Source organism: Monodon monoceros, unplaced genomic scaffold (assembly GCF_005190385.1).
Source record: "Monodon monoceros isolate NGI ecotype Baffin Bay Population unplaced genomic scaffold, NGI_Narwhal_1 Super_Scaffold_22, whole genome shotgun sequence".
In the NCBI taxonomy this organism is placed as follows: Eukaryota; Metazoa; Chordata; class Mammalia; order Artiodactyla; family Monodontidae; genus Monodon; species Monodon monoceros.
The window spans coordinates 62903359-62928927 of NW_021703779.1; the positions used below are offsets into that span (position 1 = coordinate 62903359).

General features: G+C 36.9%; 1 protein-coding gene across 2 annotated transcripts in view; it reads right to left on the minus strand.

Moving 5' to 3' along the window:
• ABCB7 (ATP binding cassette subfamily B member 7) overlaps positions 1-10393 on the minus strand; it is a 131682-nt gene extending 121289 nt beyond the window's left edge. The window contains exon 1 of one of the 2 annotated variants that reach the window (XM_029240423.1): positions 10174-10393. In XM_029240423.1, coding sequence (XP_029096256.1) covers positions 10174-10341 — 168 coding nt within the window. In that variant the 5' untranslated portion in view covers positions 10342-10393. The remainder of the gene's footprint in view (positions 1-10173) is intronic. The other variant, XM_029240424.1, reaches the window with a different exon arrangement.
• Between the last annotated feature and the right edge of the window lie 15176 nt (positions 10394-25569).

Genomic DNA, 25569 nt, shown 5'->3' on the forward strand with positions numbered 1-25569 from the left:
GATACTATACATAGAGAATCCTAAAGACACCACCAGAAAACTACTAGAGCTAATCAATGAATTTGGTAAAGTTGCAGGATACAAAATTAATGCACAGAAATCTCTTGCATTCCTATACACTAATGATGAAAAATCTGAAAGAGAAATTAAGGAAACATTCCCATTTACCATTGCAACAAAAGAATAAAGTACCTAGGAATAAACCTACCTAGGGAGACAAAAGACCTGTATGCAGAAAACTATAAGACACTGATGAAAGAAATTAAAGATGATAACAACAGACAGAAAGATACACCATGTTCTTGGATTTGAAGAATCAATACTGTGAAAATGACTATAATACCCAAAGCAATCTACAGATTCAATGCAATCCCTATCAAATTTCCAATGGCATTTTTACAGAACTAGAACAAAAAAATCTTAAAATTTGTAATGGAGACACAAAAGACACCAAACAGCCAAAGAAGTTTTGAGGGAAAAAAACGGAGCTGGAGGAATCAGACTCCCTGACTTCAGACTATACTACAAAGCTACAGTAATCAAGACAATATGGTACTGGCACAAAACCAGAAATACAGATCAATGGAACACGCTAGAAAGCCCAGAGATAAACCCACGCACCTACGGTCAACTAAACTATGACAAAGGAGGCAAGGATATACAATGGAGAAAAGACATTCTCTTCAATAAGTGGTGCTGGGAAAGCTGGACAGCTACATGCAAAAGAATGAAATTAGAACACTCCCTAATACCACACAGAAAAATACACTCAAAATGGATTAGAGACCTAAATGTAAGACTGGACACTATAAAACTCTTAGAGGAAAACATAGGAAGAACACTCTTTGACATTAATCACAGCAAGATCTTTTTTGATCCACATCCTAGAGTAATGGAAATAAAAACAAAAATAAACACATGGGACCTAATGAACCTTAAAAGCTTTTGCAAAGCAAAGGAAACTACAAACAAGACGAAAAGACAACCCTCAGAATGGGAAAAAACATTTGCAAACAAATCAGCGGACAAAGGATTAATCTCCAAAATGTATAAACAGCTCATGCAGCTCAACATTAAAAAAACAAACAACCCAATCAGTAAATGGGCAGAAGACCTAAATATACATTTCTCCAAAGAGAACATACAGATGGCCAAGAAGCACATGAAAAGCTGCTCAACATCCCTAATTATTGGAGAAATGCAAATCTAAACTACAATGAGGTATCACCTCACACCAGTTAGAATGGACATCATCAGAAAATTACAAACAACAAATGCTTGAGAGAGTGTGGAGAAAAGGGAACCCTCTTGCACTACTGGTGACAATGTAAATTGATACAGCCACTATGATGAACAGTATGGAGGTTCCTTAAAAATCTAAAAATAGAATTACCATATGACCCAGCAATCACACTACTGGGCATATACCCAGAGAAAACCATAATTCAAAAATGCACATGCACCCCAGTGTTCACTGCAGCACTATTTACAATAGCCAGGCCGTGGAAGCAACCTAAATGCCCATTGACAGACGAATGGATAAAGAAGATGTGGTACATATATACAATGGAATATTACTCAGCCATAAAAAGGAACGAAATTGGGTCATTTGTAGAGACATGGATGAATCTAGAGACTCTCATTCAGAGTGAAGTAAGTCAGAAAAAGAAAAACAAATATTGCATATTAACGCATATATGTGGAACCTAGAGAAATGGTACAGATGAACCAGTCTGCAGGGCAGAAATTGAGACACAGATGTAGAAAACAAACATATGGACACCAAGAGGGGAAAGCAGTGGTGGGCAGGGGTCGTGGTGTGATGAACTGGGAAATTGGGATTGACATGTATACACTGATGTGTATAAAATGGATGACTAATAAGAACCTGCTGTATAAAAAAATAAAACTCAAAAATTCAACAAGGGCTTCCCTGGTGGCACAGTGGTTGAGAGTCTGCAAGCCGATGCAAGCGACACGGGTTCATGCCCCAGTCTGGGAAGATCCCACATGCCACAGAGTGGCTAGGCTCATGAGCCATGGCCGCTGAGCCTGCACGTCCGGAGCCTGTGCTCTGCAACGGGAGAGGCCACAACAGTGAGAGGTCCACGTACCAAAAGAGCAAAGAAAAAAAAAATTCAACAAAAAAAAAAGAAATAAAGGAAGGTGTGATGACAACGTCACATCACAGGTATAGTATCAATAGGAATGTATTGATATGTAGAGGAATTATTAAAAAAAGAACCAAATGGAAATCCTAGAGTTGAAAATTACAATAACTGAAATGAAAAATTAAGTAGAGGTGCTCAACAGTAGATGTGAACTGACAGAACAAAGAATTAATGAACTCATAGATGAGCAATAGAGGGCTTCCCTGGTGGCGCAGTGGTTGAGAGTCCGCCTGCTGATGCAGGGGACACGGGTTTGTGCCCCGGTCCGGGAGGATCCCACATGCCAAGGAGCAGCTGGGCCCGTGAGCCATGGCCACTGAACCTGCGCGTCCGGAGCCTGTTCTCTGCAACGGTAGAGGCCACAACAGTGAGAGGCCCGCGTACCACAAAAAAAAAAAATGATGAGCAATAGAAATCATGCAATATGAAGAACAGAGATTTAAAAACAGTGAAAAAAAATAAACAGATTCTCAGAGAAATGTAGGACATTATTAAGTGCACCTATATATGTATAATGACTGTACCAGAAAGAAAGGAGAGAGATAAAGGGGAAGAAAACCTACTCAATGAAATAATGGCTGAAAGCCTCCAAAGCTTATTAAAAAGAACAAAAATTTACCCATCCAGGAAGCTCAACAAATTCCAAATAGGAAACATGCAAAGAGATCCACAGACACATTATAGTAAAAATACTGAAAGCCAAAAACAAGGGGAAAATCTTGAAAGTAACAAGAGAAAAAAGACTCCTCACTAATAAGAGATCCTCAATAAAACTAACAGCTAATTCCTTAGCAGAAACAAGTATAGGCTGTAAGGCAGCAGGATACCATATTCAAAGGGCTCAAAGAAAAAACTGCCAAGGAAGAATCCTATATCCAGGAAAGCTGTTGTTCAAAAATAAAGGCAAAATAAAGACATTCCCAGACAAACAAACATTGAGAGAATCTGTTACTAGCCGAACTACCTTACAAGAAATACTAATGTAAGTTCTTTAGCCTGAAAGCAAGTAATCTCAGACTGTAATTCAAATCCACACACACACAAAAACAAGAGCACAGGAAAAGGTAATTGTGTTATTATAAAAGACTGTATAAATGCATACTGTTCTACTTTCTTCTTTGTACTAATTTCAAAAGCAATTGTATAGGGCTTCCCTGGTGGCGCAGTGGTTGAGAGTCTGCCTGCCGATGCAGGGGACACGGGTTCGTGCCCCGGTCCAGGAAGATCCCACATGCTGCGGAGCGGCTAGGCCCATGAGCCATGGCCGCTGAGCCTGCGTGTCCGGAGCCTGTGATCCGCAATGGGAGAGGCCACAACAGTGAGAGGCCCGCGTACCGCAAAAAAAAAAAAAAAAAAGCAATTGTATAAAATAATATTTATATAATGTATGATTAAGCCTATAACCTATAGAGATGCAGTATACTTGCCAATAACAGCACAAAGGAGATGGATGGGAGCACAGCTATATTGGGATAAGGAAATGACTCCAGATGGTAACTCAAACACAAGAACACAAATGAAGAGAACCAGAAATGATAAATATGAAGGTTATTATAAAAAAAGCCATAAATATTTACTTACCCTCCTTTCTTCTCTCAGCTTCTTTAAAAGTCATAAAATTATATAAAGTCATAATTATGACAATGTATTGTTAGGATTTTAACATTTATAGATGTAATATCTATAAAAGTAAAACAACAAAGCAGGGTAAGGAACTAGAACTATGCAAAAGTAATGTTCCTATATCTCACTAGAATTAAGTTATAAAATTCTTAGAAGAAAACATAAGGGTAAATCTTCATGACCTCAGATATGGCAATGGATTTTTAGCTATAACACCAAAAGTATGACCAACAAAAGAAAAAAAATAAGTAAATTTGACTTCAACAAAATGAAAAATTTTTGTGCTTCAAAGGACACTATCAAGAAAGAAAAAGACAACCCACAGAATGGGAGAAAATATTTGCAAATCATATATCTGATAAGGGACTTGAATCTAGAATAAAGACTCATATCTCAAAAATAAAAAGACCAATAATCTAATTAAAAATTGGGCAAAGGACCTGAACTGACATTTCTCCAAAGAATATATACAAATGGGCAATAAGCACATGGATAGATGCTCAACATCTTTAGTCATCAAGGAAATACAAATCAAAACCACAAGGATACATGACTTCACACCCACCAAGATGGCTAGACTAAAAAAAGTCAGATAACACCAATTAGCTAGGATATGGAGAAACTGGAACCCTGTACACTTCTAATACTAATGTAAAATGTTGTAGTCACTCTGAAAACCAGTCTGGCAGTTCCTTAAAGAACTAAACAGAATTACCATATGACACAACAATTCTACTCTTAGGTATACACCCAAGAGAAATGAAAACTTATGTTCATATAAAACTTGTACATGAATGTTTATAGCAGCATTATTCATAATAGCCAAAAGATGGAAATAACTGAATGTCTATCAACTGATGAACATATAAAGATAATCTTTTACATCCATATCATCGAATATTATTCAGCCATAAAAAGGAATGAGGTATTTAATGCATGCCATAACATGCATGAACCTTGAAAACATAATGCTAAGTGAAAGAAGCCAGTTTCAAGACCAAATATTTTATGATTCCATTTATGTGAAATGTCCAGAATGGACAAATCTACAGAGACTGAACATAGATTAGTGGTTGCAAACGCCTGGTGCAGGAGGGGGAAGGAGGGTGACAGCCAAAAGGGTAGCAGGTTTCTTTTTGAGGTAATGAAAATGTAAAATTGACTATGGTGATGGTGGTATATACCACTGAATATACTAAAATCCATTGAATATACTAAATCCACACTTTAAGTGGGTGACTGTATGATATGTGAATTAATCTCAATAAAGATGTTTAAAAAAAAACAAATGAAAAAGTATATGATCAGTGTCACGATCAAGAGTCGAGGACTCGCTAAACATATATAAAAAGGCACTATGGAACAAGTATATGATGCCTCAGTTTCTACCATATAAATATTGATGAAATAAATCCAAAATTCTATCATTCAAAATTCATTAAGTCCTTTTAACATTAATTAGTGTAGTAGAGAGGCAATTGTATACTAATCATTACAATTTAGGTCTTATCATATGAAATCCTCCCATTTAAAGGAAAAACTATTTTTCTTAATAAACTCAAATTAATAATAATAAACTCAAAATGGATTAAAGACCTAAATGTAAGACCAGATACTATAAAACTCTTAGAGGAAAACATAGGCAGAACACTATCTGACATAAATCGCAGCAAGATCTTTTGTGATCCACCTCCAAGAGTAATGAAAATAAAAACAAAAACAAATGGGACCTAATTAAACACAAAAGCTTTTGCACAGCAAAGGAAACCATAAACAAGACAAAAAGACAACCCAGAAAATGGGAGAAAACATTTGCCAACAATGTGAATGATAAAGGATTAATCTCCAAAATATACAAACAGCTCATACAGCTCAATATCAAAAAACCTAACAACCCAATCAAAAAATGGGTGGAAGATCCAAATAGACATTTCTCCAAAGAAGACATACAGATAGCCAAGAGGCACATGAAAAGATGCTCAACATCACTAATTACTAGAGAAACGCAAATCAAAACTACACAGCATCACCTCACCCCAGTCAGAATGGCCATCATCAAAAAATCTGCAAACAATAAATGCTGGAGAGGGTGTAGAGAAATGGAGACCCTCCTACACTGTTGGTGGGAATGTAAATTGGTATAGCCACTATGGAGAACAGTATGGAGGTTTCTTAAAAAACTAAAAATAGAATTACCATATGATCCAGCAATCCCACTCCTGGGAATATATCTGGAGAAAACCATAATTCAAAAGGATCCATGCACCCCAATGTTCACTGTGGCACTATTTACAATAGCCAGGACATGGAAGCAACCTAAATGTCCATCAACGGAGAAATGGATAAAGAGGATGTGGTACATATATACCATGGAATATTACTCAGCCAAAGAAAAGAACAAAATAATGCCATTTGCAGCAACATGGGTGGACCTAGAGATTGTCATACTGAGTGAAGTAAGTCAGACACTGAAAGACAAATATCATATGATATTGCTTATATGTGGAATCTAAAAAAATGGTACAAATGAACCTATTTACAAAATAGAAATAGACCCACAGACATAGAAAACAAACTTATGGTTACCAAAGGGGAAAGGGGGGGAAAGGGATCAATTAGGAGATTGGGATTAACAATACACACTACTATATATAAAATAGGTAACTAATAAGAACCTACTGTATAGCACAGGGAACTCTACTCAATACTCTGTAATGACCTATATGGGAACAGAATCTAAAAAAGAGTGGATATATGTATATGTATAACTGACTCACTTTGCTGTACAGCAGAAACTAACATAGCAGAAACTAACATAACATTGTAAATCAACTATACTCCAATAAAAATTAATTTAAGAAAATGAAAATATATGATCAGTGTCAGAATCAAGAGGCAAGGACTTGTTAAACATAGATAAAAAAGGCACTATGGATTAAGTATATGATGCCTCAGTTTCTACTGTATCAATATTAATGAAATAAATCCAAAATTCTATCATTCAAAATTCATAAGTCCTTTCAATATTAATTAGTGCAGTAGAGAGGCAATTATATAATAATCATTACAATTTATGTCTTATCACATGAAATCTTCCCATTTTAAGAAAAAACTGTTTTAGGTGTTTCCCTCTATGAATAGTGGTCTAGTAATTATTAGATAAGTATCTTTAGAATTCAACAAACATTCACTGTGTGATTAGGGTCTGTCACAGTCTTAATTACCCTTATATAAATATCTAACACACAGAAGGCAATAAACAAATACAAATGAATGGCCTTAATGGCTGTCATTTATCTATACTAGAACCTAGTCTCCTCATCTGCAAAATTAGAAGAGCTAGATATGATCTTTTCTTTTTTTTAAAAAAAATACTTTGTGGAGTACTTTATTTTTTTTTAATTTATTATTATTATTTTTTTATATTTGGCTGCTTTGGATCTTTCTTTCTGCACATGGGCTTTCTCTAGTTGCGGCGAGTGGGGCCTACTCTTCGTTGCAGTGTGCGAGCTTCTCACTGCGGTGGCTTCTCTTGTTGCGGAGCATGGGCTCTAGGCGGGCGGGCTTCAGTAGTTGTGGCATGCAGGCTGCAGTAGTTGTGGCTCGCGGGCTCTAGAGTGCAGGCTCAGTAGTTGTGGCACACGGGCTTAGTTGCTCCGTGGCATGTGGGGTCTTCCTGGACCAGGAATGGAATCCGTGTCTCCAGCATTGGCAGGTGGATTCTTAACCACTGTGCCACCAGGGAAGTCCCTGATCTTTTCTAAAGTAGTAGTGTTCAGTAGAAATTTCTGCAATGATGGAAATGTTCCACATCTATATGGCTATTCAGCCCTTAAAATGTGACTAATGCAACTGAGGAATTAAATTTTTAATTTAATGTAAATTTAAACAGTCACAGGAAGCTAGTGACTACCACATTGCACAGCATAGCTCTAGGGCAAAATCCTGTGTGAAAAACACATTTCACAATGCATTCCAGTAACCACATACACATGGTAATGTATATATATGTATTTGTAAAACAATACTTCCCTTAATACATATAAAGCATTGATATTTTCTTTCCTATTCTACTAAATTTCATCTAAAACAAAGTGCTGATCCAACCCACTAACGTGATTTCATAACACTGCACTAAGGTTCCTTTCAGCTCTAAAATATGCTATAAATACTAATGATTGTCCTGAAAGTATGCATTCAATATTTATTTTGTAATCTTAACCACAAGTGACTAATTAATCTGAAAATTTGCCTCAGGTTGTACCAGGTTTTACTTTAAAAGCCTTATAATCATTCCTTAATCTCCCTGTTAAATCAACATTTTTTAAAAAGAGGCAAGAGTTGCATGTCTTTAAGAAGTAGAAAACAAAGGTAACATCTTTTCCTTGTTTTTCATACTTCATAAATGGTAACCAAAGAAATGGCAGGATATACAGGAGAGAGTGAAGGAAATTGTGGGGATAGTGTTCATGTAAAGAGAGAAAGCTAACTTTTTATTGTCATCACCTCCTCTGAATCTCCTAATGACGTCTCCTTCCCCCTCATTCTTCGAGCCTGAAAGTCCTACAAATTTTATCTTTTTTTAAATTAATTTTTACTGGAGTATAGTTGCTTTACAATGTTGTTTTAGTTTCTACTGTACAGCAAAGTGAATCAGCTATACATATATCCCCTCTTTTTTGGATTTCCTTCAAATTTTATTTTAACTTCATCTGGCTTATTAGAGGACTAGAGAATAAGACTGGTTCCCAAGAGATCACATGTTACAAATTTCAACTACAAAGTGCTTTTAAAAAACCTTAATAAAAGGATCTGGATTTGCTTCTCTACCTTAATCTGCCATCTCCTATCATGAAATCCTCACTAGTCTAAACTATAAGCAGTTCTACAAAAGTTTCATGCTCTCTCTTACCTGTGGGCCTTTGTATATGCTATTCCCTCTTCAGCTAACTTCTAATTTTTCAGGTCTTGGTTTAGATATCAGTTACTCAAGTCAATTTTCTCCACCTCAAGATTAGTCTTGATGCCTCTCATGTATATTCTTCTAGTACTTTGTACCTTCCCCATCATTGCACTACTGTATTAACTGCCTGTTTACTTATCTATTACCCCTACTAGATTTTAAACCCTTTAAGGACAGGGTGTATATTTTGTACTGTTCACTGATGTAAAGATGTTCAATAATTACTGAATGAACATATGGATATAATTCCTTCAGCATTCCTCATGCCTAGTGTCATACTCCCTGCTTGGAATGTTCTCCCCAGTTCTATCACCAGCATGAGATCCTCTCTATAATCTAGTTCTTAATTATCACTATTTCCTCTGGATGCCTACAGCTCTTATTATTCATACTATTCATTTGATATTTAATCTACTACGTTGTTTTTTAGTTATTCTTGTAATGCATAGGTCCAATCTCATTAACTAAATTGTCCAGCTTGAAGATATTACTGTGTTTCTCTTGGTACTCCATTACCTAGCATAGCACTACGTACATAGCAGACATTAAACATTTGTTGACAAAGAATCAAAATGTGAGAGGTTGTTTCTCATATGAAGCTGACAACACTTTAGCGATACAGATGAACAAGGGGTGCCAATTAAGCTTTTTGTCAATTATAGGCAATAAAAAGATACAGTGAAGTACGAATACAAATAACAATAAAACACTATTCTTAAGTGAGAGATAATAATGAACACAAATATTAAGATGCACTGTACCCATAGCTACATTCATTAAAGACAAGTAGCCTTATGGCTTCCAAAGTGACCTGTGTACACAAAAGAACACTGTTTTTCAGATCAAAGGATAATCGTGTTTACATATGAATTTAGGGTGGTCTATGTTTTGGAGACATAGATAATTACGGTTTGGGCCTATCAAGGAGCCCTGTCAGCAAGGAAGCTAACTGGTGCTAACTCAATTTGCCGCTTGTTATCTTCCAATGCCCTCCAAATTGCTACTTCCGACTGAGTAAAATCTTAACCATTGGCAAACTGGTTCCAAATTCCATTACTAACTTTGGAAAGTAGCCCAGTTCTCCTTGCATTTAGAAAAGTAAACAGTATGGGAATGGTGTCTACCCTGCCTCTTGTAAACTAAGAGAAAAAACTGTAAATCCTGCGAGAGTCACCAGCGCTCCAGGTGCCCTCTGCCTGGAACCTTCCGTCCTGTTCCCATTTACTGTACCCCAAAGATTTTCTTCACCCCTTCCTCAAATTTCCAACCCTAACTTCCTTCACTTACTGCTGCTCCAAGTTAGCCCTGACAACCTTTCTTCTTTGTACTGGCTCTGACCTGAAGACACAAGGGCAACCTTTTCCCTATAGGTCCCCTTGTCCTTCACCCTACACTTCCAAGTGAACAGCATCTCACCTGGGAGATTCCAGCAGTTCCCGAGCCGCCGAGCTGACGTGACCTCCATTGCGGACCTGGGCCCCAGACAGAGACTAGGGGCCGGATCTGTATCACGGCGTGGCGACGCTTTTCGAAAGCAGCCGCCGCAGCTGCCCAGCCCCAAGAAGGTATCGCGAGCAGCGCCATCTTGAGCGAGGAAAGAGGACCCGAGAGCAGAGGATTGTGGGACGCTGGCGGTCCAAACTACTCACCCCGCCCCCCCTCCCTGGAGGAGAGCGGAAACAACTTCTCTCTGAAGATTCGGGTGCTTTAGCGCAACCGCTTTTTTTCTTCTAGGGCCGGTCTTTGAGTGTTTTTTTTACACAGCAGGGAGTAACGAAGTAACATTCTTTCTCTCTTTTCCTAGATTTGTCAGGTAAGACACAGGATGCGCAGTTAAATTTGAATTTCAGATAAACAATGAATCATTTCTTAGTATAATTATGTCCCAAATATTGCATTTGCTAAATCCGGCAACCCTATCTTGTCAATCATTTCTCTCTTCTGCCGCCTCCAACTCAGTGCCAAAATCCACTCTCTCCATTTTCCCTTTGAATATTCTTATCACTCTCCTGTGTACTAACGCTTAGGGCAGATTAAACTACAGATATTGATTTCCCCGGGAAGAAGGCTTCATCTGTGAGATTCACTGCCTGTGAGAGTCACTTGCTGTGTTGTAAGTGCTTTCATTTGGCTGATTGTTCTTTTTCGCACAAACTTTGGAGCAGTTTTCCTTGGTCTTTTGCTCTTGGAAGAGTTTTAAACACACACACACACACCTTTACTCTGCTAATTTGCCTCTCTACCTCTTCCCTTTGGTTTCTGCAACATCTGATTATTGCAAAACAGCTGGATTAGCTGAAGGACGGTAAAATGAAAATGTATGCAGAGAAGTCCATGTTTAAAGACAGATTTATATTCTTTTGTCACCACTATCATCCAACAAAATAATGTTGAAATATGTTTACAGTTATCTAGGAAACTACATTTCCAAGTGTAAATGTAACCTGAAGCCCTGGCGACAGTAATGCGTTTGCACTTTCTATTCATTGCTGCGTTCTCAAACTTTCACACAAGACAGGCAAATAATTATTAACTCCTTATGTAGAGGCACCATGGACTAATGATAAGTCTGATAAAGACAAAGGATATGCATGGCCCATGCAGGTAGCTTTACTTTGTTTCAGGATTCATATTACACCCCAGGTTTCCAGGGTAAGAGGATGCTTGAAAGGAATTATTTACAGAAGAATAAAGTTTCCAGTTGAAGGGAATTCCATGTGAAGGAAATGGCATTTTTAACAGCAAGAAGTCGAAAGAAAACATTTCCAGGTTCAGGAGTCTAGGGAGTGTATGGCAGAGAAGAGATGAGCCTGGGTGAGCAGAGGCCTGATGGTGAAGGGGCTTGTATTTCATTTTAAGAAGTTAATGCTTGATTCTGTACCAAGTGAATGGTTTTAATCAGGAAAGTAACATGATCAGATCTGTATGTTCATTAAACCACTCTGGCTTAAGTAGTAAGGTTGGACTGGAGGGAGTTCAGATTGGAGTCATGAATTTAATGCCATAGTCATAAAATAAAGGCCTGAACCTGGCAGTAGCAATGGCAGTAGATCAATTCCAGAGATATTATGGAGATAGGACTGACAGAACTTAGTGATTGATTGGATGTTTCTGGCTTATTATTGTCTAGTTGACAAATCAATAATGGCCTCTTTCATTAATGCCTACCTATATCATCATCAGTAAATATTTACTCAGCATCTATTCTGTGTTATCAACACTTTACACTAGAGAAACCCTAGACTCTACCAATGATTTCTATTAGGGCTGAGTATTGCCACTGAATCTTTCTACCCAGGTAAAGTATTGTCCAGTAATGCTCTAATTTGTTTTTAACGTAGGCACCTGGGAGTTCCCTGGCAGTCTAGTGGTTAGGGCTCCGTGCTTCCACTTCAGGGGGCACGGGTTCAATCCCTGGTCGGGGAATTAAGATCCCAAATGCTGGGCAGGGCAGACAAAAAAAATTTTTTTAATGTAGGAACCTATACAATATATATTTTGTGAGAGACTGTCAGATATAATGCGACAAAATAATATCTTAAATTTTTATACTTTCGGAAACACTCACACACATTATCTTGCTGGATCTTAATCACAGCGTTTTGGGTGTATTCCTTGTTCCTAGTAGATAAAGAAGATCAGGGCCATGTGGTGACAGAGTCAGAACTAGAACCATGGTATTCTGGCTGCTATTCCACTGTTCTTTACACTAAAGATGTTACCCGCACTCAAATACAAGATTTAATTGAAAGTCTGTACCAGCCATATAGAATTATAAGATTTTAAATCAGGCAAGATCTCAGAATTCTGAAACATCTGACCCTACAGATGATTTCTCAGGAGTTTTGGAAAGTTTCATTAGAATCACCTACAGGCATTACTGGCATGGAACAGCAGTTGTGAGGTCTTTGACGGGAATCAAAGCATTTTTACCAAAGTAGTCTCGTTGTAAGTCAACTCCTCTGATTAAGAAATGTGAATAACGTTGGAATAACAAAGTAGTTACTCTATGATGAGCTAAAATGAGTCGAACATGAGCCAAATAAGCCAAAGAAAATTTCCAGTGCACCCAGAAATACAACATGAAGCATAATGAGAGTTGTGTACTGGGGGAGAACTGAAGCAACAGGCCAAATTGGCCTGCAGCAACTTGACACATAAGTGTTGGAAATAAGTTAGAGAGACAGAGGAGCACACATAAAAGCCGCTATAAATAGCTGTTGCAGACACAGATCACATGACAACACTTTGTTTATGCAATAATTGTATCTATACTTGCCCAAGGGTACTTACCTATTAAGCAGCAGAGCCAGAACTCAAACCTAAGCCCTGACCCTAAAGTCTGTGCTGTCAACCTAAACTGTAATGCCTCCTCATGTATTTCTCAACAAAGCCCATAGAGTTTAAGGAGCATAGCAAAGTTGTTTTCACTCCCTAATACTGTGGGCAATCCTGTGTGTTGTAAAGCAGCAACCAAGCTTTTCTTGGCAAAGAATGATATTGTGGAAATTTTCCTGTGACTGTGGGACTCCATGCAGATGGCACAATAAGAATCATTCTCTTTCTGAGAACTATGCATACCATTGCTCAGAAAGTAATCAAGTGGATCTCTTAGAAATGTTGCTAGATATACCATGATTTCAAGCTCCTTGAAAATCTAATTAGCTTGCTGTTTCATAGATCCATGGTTTTACTCTGATGTGAAGGAGCCAGTGAACTGTGAAAATATGTCTTCTCATCTGTGTGCCATGTAGGTCCATGATGAAGCTGTATGCAGCATGATGTTTTTAATCTTTCAGAGCTCACTTCAGTTTTCACCTTAAACTGTCCCTTAAAAGAGAGTGGTGCTTTCAACAAGATGATCCAAAGGCCAGCAGAGTGGAGTGAGAAAATGAGAACAGAAAGATCAGAGAGGGTTATCTGGGAAATTATTTTAATGAGGCAGGTTACAAAGAGGTTAATAGGCTTGAGTATGACATCAATCTTTAGGTTGAGCCTGATGAAGATTCTTTTCAGACTACTGACGTAACATCTTTAAGATTCCTCTGGCTATAAAAACCCATGACTATGTGATTTCTTACTAAGCAGAAAATCATTGCTTTCCTTATTTTGAGTGAGGCTTTCTAGCAAAATCGGATTTTTAGAAAGATCTATTATTATCTAGGCAACTGCAATAATTATTACAGAGTATTAATAATCATGGAGAAGGAAGGGAACACAGGTACATGGAGGCAGTACTGGATGGTATGATAAAAAAAAGGGTCTATATGACATTGTATTCACTTCCTGTTGTTACATAACAAATTAGCACAAACTTGGCAGCTTAAAACAACATGCATTTATTATTTCACAATTTCTGTGGGTCAGGATTCTTGCTACAAATCAGCTGCATCTTCTGCTCAGAGCATTACCAAGATAAAATCAAGGAGTCAGTCAGGTTGGCAATCTCACCTGAGGTGTGGGATACCTCTTCCCAGCTCCCTGGTTGTTGGCAAAACTCACTTCCTTGCAGTTGTCAGACAGAATTCATTGTTTTATTGCTGGATGTTGGCTGGGAACTGCTCTCAGCTTCTAGAAGCATCCTCAGGTTCTTTCCAGGTGACCCCTTGATGGGCAATGAACTTGGTTGCTTCTTCAGGGCCAGCAAGAGAATCTCTTTAGCTTATGTTTAATTGAGATAAAATTGGTGTATAACATTGTATTAGTTTTAGGTGTACAACAAAATGATCTTATATACATAAATATTGAAAATGATTACCACACTAAGTTTACTTAGCATCCATCACCCAACATAGTTACTAATTCTTTTCTGTGATGAGAACTTTTAAGATCTACTCTCTTTTCTCCACTGTATATTCTTGCCTCCTTTATCAAAGATAAGATGACCATATGTGCGAGGGTTTATCTCTGGGCTTTCTATCCTGTTCCACTGATCTATATTTATGTTTTTGTGCCAGTACCATACTGTCTTGATTACTGTAGCTTTGTAGTATAGTCTGAAGTCAGGGAGCCTGATTCCTCCAGCTCCGTTTCCTTTCTCAATATTGCTTTGGCTATTTGGGGTCTTTCGTGTTTCCATACAAATTGTGAGATTTTTTGTTCTAGTTCTGTGAAAAATGCCATTGGTAGTTTGATAGGGATTGCATCGAATCTGTAGATTGCCTTGGGTAGTAGAGTCATTTTCACAATGTTGATTCTTCCCATCCAAGAACATGGTATATCTCTCCATCTATTTGTATCATCTTTCATTTCTTTCATCAGTGTCTTATAATTTTCTGCATACAGGTCTTTTGTCTCCTTAGGTAGGTTTATTCCTAGATATTTTATTCTTTTTGTTGCAGTGGTAAATGGGAGTGTTCTCTTAATTTCACTTTCAGATTTTTCATCATTAGTGTATAGGAATGCCAGAGATTTCTGTGCATTAATTTTGTATCCTTCTACTTTACCAAATTCATTGATTAGCCCTAGTAGTTTTCTGGTAGCATCTTTAGGATTCTCTATGTATAGTATCATGTCATCTGCAAACAGTGACAGCTTTACTTCTTTTCTGATTTGGATTCCTTTTATTTCTTTTTCTTCCCTTATTGCTGTGACTAAAACTTCCAAAACTATGTTGAATAATACTGGTGAAAGTGGGGAACCTTGTCTTGTTCCTGATCTTAGTGGAAATGGTTTCAGTTTTTCACCATTGAGAACGATGTTTGCTGTGGGTTTGTTGTATATGGCCTTTATTATGTTGATGTAAGTTCCCCTATGCCTACTTTCTGGAGGGTTTTTATCATCAATGGGTGTTGAATTTTCTCAAAAGCTTTCTCTACATCTATTGAGATGATCATATGGTTTTTCTCCTTCAATTTGTTAATATGATGTATCACGTTGATTGATTTGCATATACTGAAGAATCCTTGCATTCCTGGAATAAACCCCACTTGATCATGGTGTATGATCCTTTTAATGTGCTGTTGGATTCTGTTTGCCAGTATTTTGTTGAGGATTTTCACATCTATGTTTATCAGTGATTGCCAACAAACACATGAAAGAATGCTCAACATCATTAATCATTAGAGAATTGCAAATCAATACTACAATGAGATATCATCTCACACTGGTCAGAATGGCCATTATCAAAAAAACTACAAATAATAAATGCTGGAGAGGGTGTGGAGAAAATGGAACCCTCCTGCACTGTTGGTGGGAATGTAAATTGATATAGCCACTATGGCAAACAGTATGGAGGTTCCTTTAAAACTAAAAATAGAACTACCATACTACCCAGCAATCCCACTACTGGGCATATACCCTGAGAAAACCATAATTCAAAAAGAGTGATGTACCACAATGTTCATTGCAGCTCTATTTACAATAGTCAGGACGTGGAAGCAACATAAGTGTCCATCAACAGGTGAATGGATACAGAAGATGTGGCACATATATACAATGGAATATTACTCAGCTATAAAAAGAAATGAAATTGAGTTATTTGTAGTGAGGTGGATGGACCTAGAGTCTGTCATACAGACTGAAGTAAGTCAGAAAGAGAAAAACAAATACCATATGCTAACCCATATGTATGGAATCTAAGAAAAAAAATGGTCATGAAGAACCTAGGGGCAGGACAGGAATAAAGACACAGACCTACTAGAGAATGGACTTGAGGACATGGGGAGGTGGAAGGGTAAGCTGGGACAAAGCGAGAGAGTGGCATGGACATATATATACTACCAAACGTGAAATAGATAGCTAGTGGGAAGCAGCCACATAGTACAGGGAGATCAGCTCGGTGCTTTGTGACCACTTAGAGGGGTGAGATAGGGAGGGTGGGAGGGAGGGAGATGCAAGAGGGAAGAGATATGGGGATATATGTATATGTATAACTGATTCACTTTGTTATAAAGCAGAAACTAACACACCATTGTAAAGCAATTATACTCCAATAAGGATGTAAAAAAAAAAAGATCTACTCTTTTAGTAACTTTCAAATAAATATCCAACACTGTATAGTTAGCTATACTCACCATGCTGTATATTACATCCCCAGGACTAATTTATCTTATAACTGGAAATTTGTACCATTTGGCCACCATTTTACTTTGACCCTTTCTTTCAGGAAAGACCTGAATCCCCTTTTAAAGGACTTGCCTGATTATGTGAGGCCCAGTCTGAATAATCTCCCTTTTAATTAACTTAAAGTCAACTGATTAGGGACCTTAACTACATCTGCAAATTCCTTCACCTTTGCCATATAACATAACCAAATCAAGAGAGTGATAGCCCATCATATTCACCAATTCTTCCCATACTCAATGGGAAGGGGTTATACAGGACATGTACACTAGGGGCAAGAATCTTGGGGGCCATCTTTAAACTTTGCCTATGATGAAAAGCTGAGGTTCAAGATCAAGTTGTAAATGAATACATATGTCCGCACAAAAACATATAGATGAATGTTCATAGCAACATTACTCATAATAGCCAAAAACTGAAAACAACTCAACTGCTCATCAACTAGTGACTGGATAAACAAAGTGTGATATATCCACACAATGGAATATTATTTGACAATACAAAGGAATGAAGTATTGATATGTTACAACATGGATAGACCTTGAAAATATTATGCTAATTGAAAAAATTCAAAACACCACATATTGTATGGCTCTATTTATATGACATTCCCAGAATAAGCACATCTACAGAGACAGAATGTAGACTAGTGGTTGCCTAAGTCTATGGGGTTTAGGGGTAAGTGCTGGAGTGGCTTCTAATGGGTATGGGTTTTTTGTTCTGGGATGATAAAATGTTCTAAAATTGATTGTGGTGATGGTTGCACAACTCTATGAATAAACTAAAAGCTATTGAATTATATTACTGATAAAGGTGAATTAGATGGTATTTGAATTATATCTCAATAAATCTGTTAATAAAAGATCAAGTTGTACTACTTGATAACTTCTTTGAAATTCAGGAATTTAAACCCAGTTTTCTCATCCTTCAGTGGATGTAACACTTACTTTACAAGGTTGCTGTGAGGATCAAATGATATAATTATGGGGAATTGTTTTGTAATTTGCAAAGTGCTATACAATTTTTAAAAATCATTATTATGTAGTCTGTAACTCTGCAATCAAGGCAAATCAAGTTAATTCTTTTTTCTGTCTGTCTTCATAATAGCACTCAATATAATAATTCTTATAGCTGGGTCTCAATTCTATATTTCCAGAGCTAAATCCTTCTTGCCCTGGTATGTACATTTCCTTTTACTCTTAACAGTAATGGAGAACAGTTGCTCAATACTATCTCTCCTTTCATCTACTTGAAGTCTTTTATTTAAAATTCCTCAATCTTCTCACCCGTACCAGTAAGCTAATTCAGTTTCAAAGCTAAATAGGCACAATTTCTTTAACATTTACTCATGAATCCTCACAAATTAAAATAACATTGCCCCTCTTCTGATCCTTTTATATGTAGGAGATAAATAAGGGCTGCAGGCTTAAAGGTAAGATCTGCCTTGAGGTCTATCTACAACAAATGATGTTTAAAGCAAACGTCATGGAAAGGATAAGAGAACAGGGACTGGAGGCAACACTTTATTTGGTTGAAACTAAGATGAATCCAGAGATTACAATTCTCTGGCTTGAAGTAGCAGATGAAATCACAGAGGGAAAAGTTGACAGGCATGTCAATGACATGTTAAAATGCTTGCAGTATAATGTTAAAGGGAAAGGCTAAATTTTAAAAAATAGTAGATGTAGTATATTCATATAGAGAAGAGTTGAAAAGTGGAAATGGCTAGTTGGTCAATTTTTTGATTAGTCAAATTTTTTTAAGTTTTCTAATGTTGTTTTCTGCTTTAAAATAATAAATATAATGTAAAATAAGGAAGTATCCTCATATCATGGAGAGTTCCTAAAATATAAGTCATTCTATAGTGTGATTCTGGAGACAGATTATTAGTGAGATCAAAGTGAAAAATTATCAACTGAGCCCATAACCAATAAAAGACATGTTAAATTTAGCATTTAAACAGGATACAAATCACACTGTAAAGTCATCTAAACTTCAACTGCATTCCCAGTGGACATGAGGCATATTCATAAAAATGGTGCAGGGAGGGCAAGCATAATGAGATTTTCTTAGAAATTTTGAAAGATCATATGAAAAGAGAACTTTCAAATCATTATCCTAATGTCTCGTCACTTGTGACACCAAATACAAGGTTTAAGAAAGTATCACAAATCATTACAGAGAACTTACCAAGTCTTAACTTACCTGAGGAATCTGAATTTTTGCCTTGCCCATGATTATTTAAAAATAATAATAATATTATTATCATCTGCTACCATAACAAAATTAAACAACTTATATATCTATGATTATTTAAAAATAATAAAATTATAAGCTTCTGTTGCTATGATTAAAAATGAAAAATACTAAATGGACATATTTACAGAATATGTCCACCTGAGTTTATTTTACCTTCACAACAACTAAGAAGAATTTGAGCTCATAGATGAGCTGACTTGCCCAAACACAGCTGCTGCAGAACTTGCACCCAAGTGCTCTAATTTACAAATCTATTTTGAGTAAATGGTGAGTCAAATTCAGGAAATTCATTAAGGAAATAATAGTAAAGGTCAATGAAGCCAAAGGGAACTGGGAAGAGGAATCAGAATTTCAGCAGTTTGTGGAATTCAAACTAAGGTACTGAATGCATTTCACTAGTCTCAGGTCATTTGTAGTCTGGTACATTAATTATACCCAGTAGATTCATTCTTGCTTTCCATTAGAACTAATACCAATAATTTTTATGCCTATTAATATGCATGGCAACTCTAGATAATTAAGTATATATTAATGAGAAGTTTTAAGATAACATGATGTCCTATTTAGAGGCTGGGGAAATTTTAATAAGAGAAAAAACTATCCCCCATTCCCCAATTCCCAACCTTACTCATCTCAGTGTAGTAAATCATGAAATTATGCCAGTTCTTCCTGCATGCTGCCTCTAATTTCAGGTTAGGGTAATATCAGTGGTTTTGAAACTGAGCAGGACTCTGCAGGGCATTCCCAGGGACAGAGCCTGCTCCCAACACCAGCCCCCACCCTGTGTCCCCTGCCTCTTGTTTGAAGAAAAGCTTTAGCCTCCTAGGCTTTCCTCAAGTTCCAAGGAGCAAATTTAATTAGAGAAGTGAGAAAATGCAGAAACAAAGGAGAAGAGTCAAGCAAGACAAAATAATAATAGTTTAGCCATGAAACACAGTCAAGGACCTTTAGTTCCTCCTCAAGGGCTGTAGGTAATATCCTGAGCCATAATCTTGAATTGTTTTGCAGACACTAAAACCCCCACCAGGTGGAAGAAGTTAACTGCATGCTGACCACAAGTACATAGACCCCAGACTGGATAGAATTGGAAGGTTGATGATGTTAACTCCCAAAACACCACCCTGTTAACTCACCACCAAACAATCAGAAGGATGTACATGAGCTGATCATGCACCCCATAACCCTCTCCCTCACACTGTCTTTAAAAACCCTTCCCTGAAATCCATTGGGGAGTTCTGAGCATGGGTCTTCTGAGCATGAGCTGCCCATTTTCCTTGCTTGGCCCAACATTGGGCACCTTGCAATAAATGCTGTACTTTCCTTCACCACAGCCTGGTGTTAGTACATTGGCTTTGCTGATGTCTGATAAGCAAATCCAAGTTTGGTTCAGAAACAGTTTCTTAGTCTCAAAAATTCCTTCCATGATTACTTCCCTCCATTTAATGGTTCCTGTACATTACTGATGGATTAATCTTACTTTTTAAACCTTATTTTCCTGATGAGTAGCTCACAGTATTGCTCACTACTAAATTCAAATTATTCAAAATGACACTCATAGTATTTCTTTAACTGGCCCTACCTTAACCTTATTTCTGTTTCCCTACTCCCCTTCCAAGGTCTCAGTTCCAATCAGTTGAACTTTCAATACAGATTCCATTTGCTATAATGACTTAGAAAGAAAAAATTGTTCTAATTATCAATACTTCCATTGTCAAGTATATATCATGTAATGTTTCTGAGCAATGCATAGAGAAACAGACTCAACTGGCTAAGAAATGAAAGATAGCTCTTCCTTTTTCAAATTCTAAGTCAATGCTGTCAACTGACAAATTCTAAGTCAATACACAGTCAAATCTTGTGCATGTGAAGCCATCACAAAATGTAGTGATTTATAGAAGCAAATTCTAAGAAGCCTGCATATTTAAAGGGGAAAACTAAAGTTTTAAAGTTGTTTCCTTCCCTCTTACACTGCTGGTAGGAATGTAAATTGGTACAACCACTATGCAGAATACTATGGAGGTTCCTTAAAAACCTAAAAAATTAAACTGCCATATGATCCAGCAATCCCACTCCAGGTATATATCTGGAGAAAATCATAATTTGAAAAGATACATGCACCCCAGTGTTCATTGCAGCACTATTTACAATAGCCAAGACATGGAAGCAACCTAAATGTCCATCGACAGAGGAATGGATAAAGAAGATATGGTACATATGTACAATGGAATATTACTCAAACATAAAAATGAATGAAATAATGCCATTTGTAGCAACATGGATGGACTCATGCCAAGGAGAAATTTTTCTTATGATTTCTTCTAGGAGTTTCATGGCTTCAGGTTTTGGGTCCTTGGTTCTGTTCCATTGGTCTATATGTCTAGTTTTTATGCCATTACCATACTGTTTTATTTACTATAGCTTCATAGGATAGCCTGAAATCAGAAGTGTGATGCCTCCTGCTTTGGTCTTCTTTCTCAGCATTTCTTTGGCTACCTGGGGTCCTTTATGGTTCCATATAAATTCTTGGAAAGTTTTTCTATTTCTGTAAAAAATGCCACTGGACACTTGATAGGGATTGCATTGAATCTACAGATGGCTTCTGGTAGTATTGACATTTTAACAATATTAATTCTTCTAATCCTTGAGCTTGGTATACTTTTCCATTTATTTACGTCTTCTTGGATTTCTTTCATTAATGTCTTGTAGTTTTGAGAGTAGACATCTTTCACCTCTTTGGTTAAATTTATTCCTAAGTATTTTATTGTTTTTCATGCTATTGTAAATTGAATCTCTTTCATTTCTTTTTCAGAAAATTCATTGCTAGTGTATAGAAACACTAATGATTTTTTTTCTTTATTAGTCTGTAATTTTCTTTTTTTGTAGTATCTTTGTCTGGTTTTGGTATCAGGGTGATGATGGCCTCATAGAATGAGTTTGGGAGTGTTCCTTCCTCTGCAAATTTTTGGAAGAGTTTGAGAATGATGGGTGTTAGCTCTTCTCTAAAGGTTTGATAGAATTCACCTGTGAAGCCACCTGGTCCTGGACTTTTGTTTGCTGGAAGATTTTTTTTTTTTTTTTGTGGTACGCGGGCCTCTCACCGCTGTGGCCTCTCTCGCTGTGGAGCACAGGCTCCAGATGCACAGGCCCAGCAGCCATGGCTCATGGGCCCAGCCGCTCCATGGCACACAGGATCCTCCCGGACCGGGGCACAAACCCACGACCCCTGGACTTGGGTGGCTATTTCCTTTCCCATGTTAGGGAAGTTTTTGACTATAATCTCTTCAAATATTTTCTCGGGTCCTTTCTCTCTCTCTTCTCCTTCTGGGACCCCTCTGATGAGAATGTTGTTGCATTTAATGTCGTCCCAGAGGTCTCTTAGGTTGTCTTCATTTCTTTTAATTCTTTTTTCTTTATTCTGTTCTGCAGCAGTGAATTCCGCCATTCAGTCTTCCAGGTCACTTATCCGTTCTTCTGCCTCAATTATTCTGCTATTGATTCCTTCTGGTTTATTTTAGTTATTGTATTGTTCATCTCTGTTTCTTTGTTCTTTAATTCTTCTAGGTCTTTGTTAAACACTTTTTGCATCTTCTCAATCTTTGTCTCCATTCTTTTTCCGAGGTCCTGGATCATCTTCACTATCATTATTCTGAATTTTTTTTCTGGAAGGTTGCCTGTCTCCACTTCATGTAGTTTTTTTTCTGGGGTTTTATGTTGTTCTTTCATCTGGTACATAGCCTTCTACATTTTCATCCTGTCTATCTTTCTCTGAATGTCACTGTTGTTCCACAGGCTGCAGGATTGTTGTTCTTGCTTCTGCTCAACACTGATGATTTTTGTATGTTAGTTTTGTATCCTGCAACTTTATTGAATTTGTTGATTAATTCTAACAGTTTTTTGTTTGGGTCTTTAGGATTTTCTATATATAAAATTATGTCATCTGCAAATAGAAACAATTTTTCTTCTTCCATTCCAATTCTTATGCTTTTTATTTCTTTTTCTTGTCTGATTGCTCTAGCTAGGACTTCCAGTGTTATGTTGAATAGGAGTGGTGAGAGTGGGCATCCTTGAATTGTTCCTGATCTTAGCAGGAAAGTTTTCAACCTTTTGCCAGTGAGTATGATGTTAGCTGTGGGCTTGTCATATATGGTCTTTATTATGTTGCGATCCATTCCTTTTATGTGTAATTTGTTAAGTGTTTTTATCATGAACAGATGTTGAATTTTGTCACATAGTTTTGCTGAACCTATTGAGGTGATCATATAATTCTTTACTTTCATGTTATTAATGTGATATATCACATTGATTGATTTGTGTATGTTGAACCATCCTTGCATCTTTGCATCCTTGCACCCCAGAGATAAATCCCACTTGATAATAATGAATGATCCTTTTAATGTGCTGCTGAATTTTGTTGAGAACTTTTTCATCTATATTCATCAGGGATATTGGTCTGTAGTTTTCTTTTCTAGTAGTGTCCTTCTCTGGCTTTGGGATCAGGATAATGCTGGCCTTGTAAAGTGAGTTCTGGATTGTTCCTTCCTCTTTGACTTTTCTGGAATAGTTTGAGAAATATTGGTATTAATTGTTTAAATATTTGGTAAAATTCACCAGTGAAGCCATCTGGTCATGGGCTTTACTTCATTGAGAGAGTTTTGATTACTGGTTCAACCTACTTACTAGTAATTGGTTTATTCTGACTTTCTATTTCTTCCTTTTTCAGTCTTGGTAGATTGTATGCTGTAAAGAATTTTTCCATTTCTTCTAAATTGTACAGTTTGTTGGCGTACAATTGTTCATAGTAGCCTTTTATGAGCCCTTGGATTTCTGTGGTATCAGTTCTAATGTCTTCTTTTTCATTTATAATTTCGTTGATTTGGGTCCTCTCTCTTTTTTCCTTGGTTAGTATAGCTAAGGGTTTGTAAATTTTTTCATCTCTTCGAAGAAAAACTCTTAGTTTAAGTTAAGCTTTTCTACTGCTTTTCTGTTCTCTGTTTCATTATTTCTGCTCTCTTCTTTATTATTTCCTTCCTTCTGCTAAATTTGGGCTCCATTTGTTCTTCTTTTTCTAATTCCTTAAGGCATAGAGTTAGGTTGTTTACTTGGGGAGATTATGATATCTTTTTTTTAATGTTTTAAAATTATTTATTTATTTATTTATTTTATTTTTGGCTGTGTTGGGTCTTCGTTGCTGCATGCGGGCTTTCTCTAGTCGCGGTGAGTGGGGACTACTCTTCATTGTGGTGCACAGGCTTCTCATTGTGGTGGCTTCTCTTGCTGTGGAGCATGGGCTCTAGGCACGCGGGCTTCAGTAGTTGTGGCACTTAGCCTCAGTAGTTGTGGCTCGTGGGCTCCAGAGCACAGGCTCAGTAGTTGTGGCACACAGGCTTAGTTGCTCCACGGATGTGGGAGCTTCCAGGACCAGGGCCCATACCCATGTCTCTTGCATTGGCAGGTGGATTCTTAACCACTACACCAACACGGAAGCCTTATTTGGGGAGATTATGATATCCTGATGTTTGTATTCCTTAAGGCCATTCAAATTCCTCTGCTCAGATTCTCTACTCACCAAATAGCCCTCTTTCCAGTCCTATTTTTTTCTTTTTTATAAAAAATAATAATTTAAATAAAAATGTACAAAAGGTAAATGACTAGTTCTGTGAATTCTTTTAAAGGTGGATACCTTTAAAAGTGGAAGTAGCTACCACTCAGGTGAAGAAATAGAACATTGCCAAATTCCTAGAAGCCCCCAATCACAAACCTTCCCTTCCCCTCAAAAGAAAACTAATAAATCCTTACTTTAGGTAGTTTTCAATTTTATTTAATGGCATCACATAGTAATTTTCTGCAATTGGTATTTTTACTTAACATTTTGTTTGCAAGATACATTTATGTTGCATGTAGCTGTATAATTTATTTTTATTAGTGCATAGTATTCCCTTCTATGAATATGCCACAATGTGTTCATCTACTCTCTTGTTGATGGGTATTTGGATTGTTTCCAGTTTGGGGTCATTATGAGTAATGCTGCTATAAACATTCTTATGTATGTCCTTTGGTGTATATTTACTTGTATTTCTGCTGTGAATATACTGAGAAGCAGAATTGCTGAGTCATGTATCTTCACTAATACTTAATATTGTACATCTTCATTTTAGACATTCTGTTGATGTGTAGTGATATCATTATAAATTTGATTTATATTTTCTTTATGTAATTTTCATTTTCCCTGTGACAATGAAGTTGAGTGTTTTTTCATTTTTATCAGCAATTGGGATGCCCTCCTTTGTGAAATGTTTGTTCAAGACCCCTGCTCATTTTAATGTATTCTTTTATTTGTAAGCATGTTTAGGTATTCTGCTGTAAGTTCTTTATTGGTTATATGTTTTACAAAAACTTCTCCCACACTGAATCTCCTAAAATTATATGAAGAGCTTTTAGCATTCAACTTTATAATTGCTCTTTAATAGATTCATGGCCTGGACCATATAT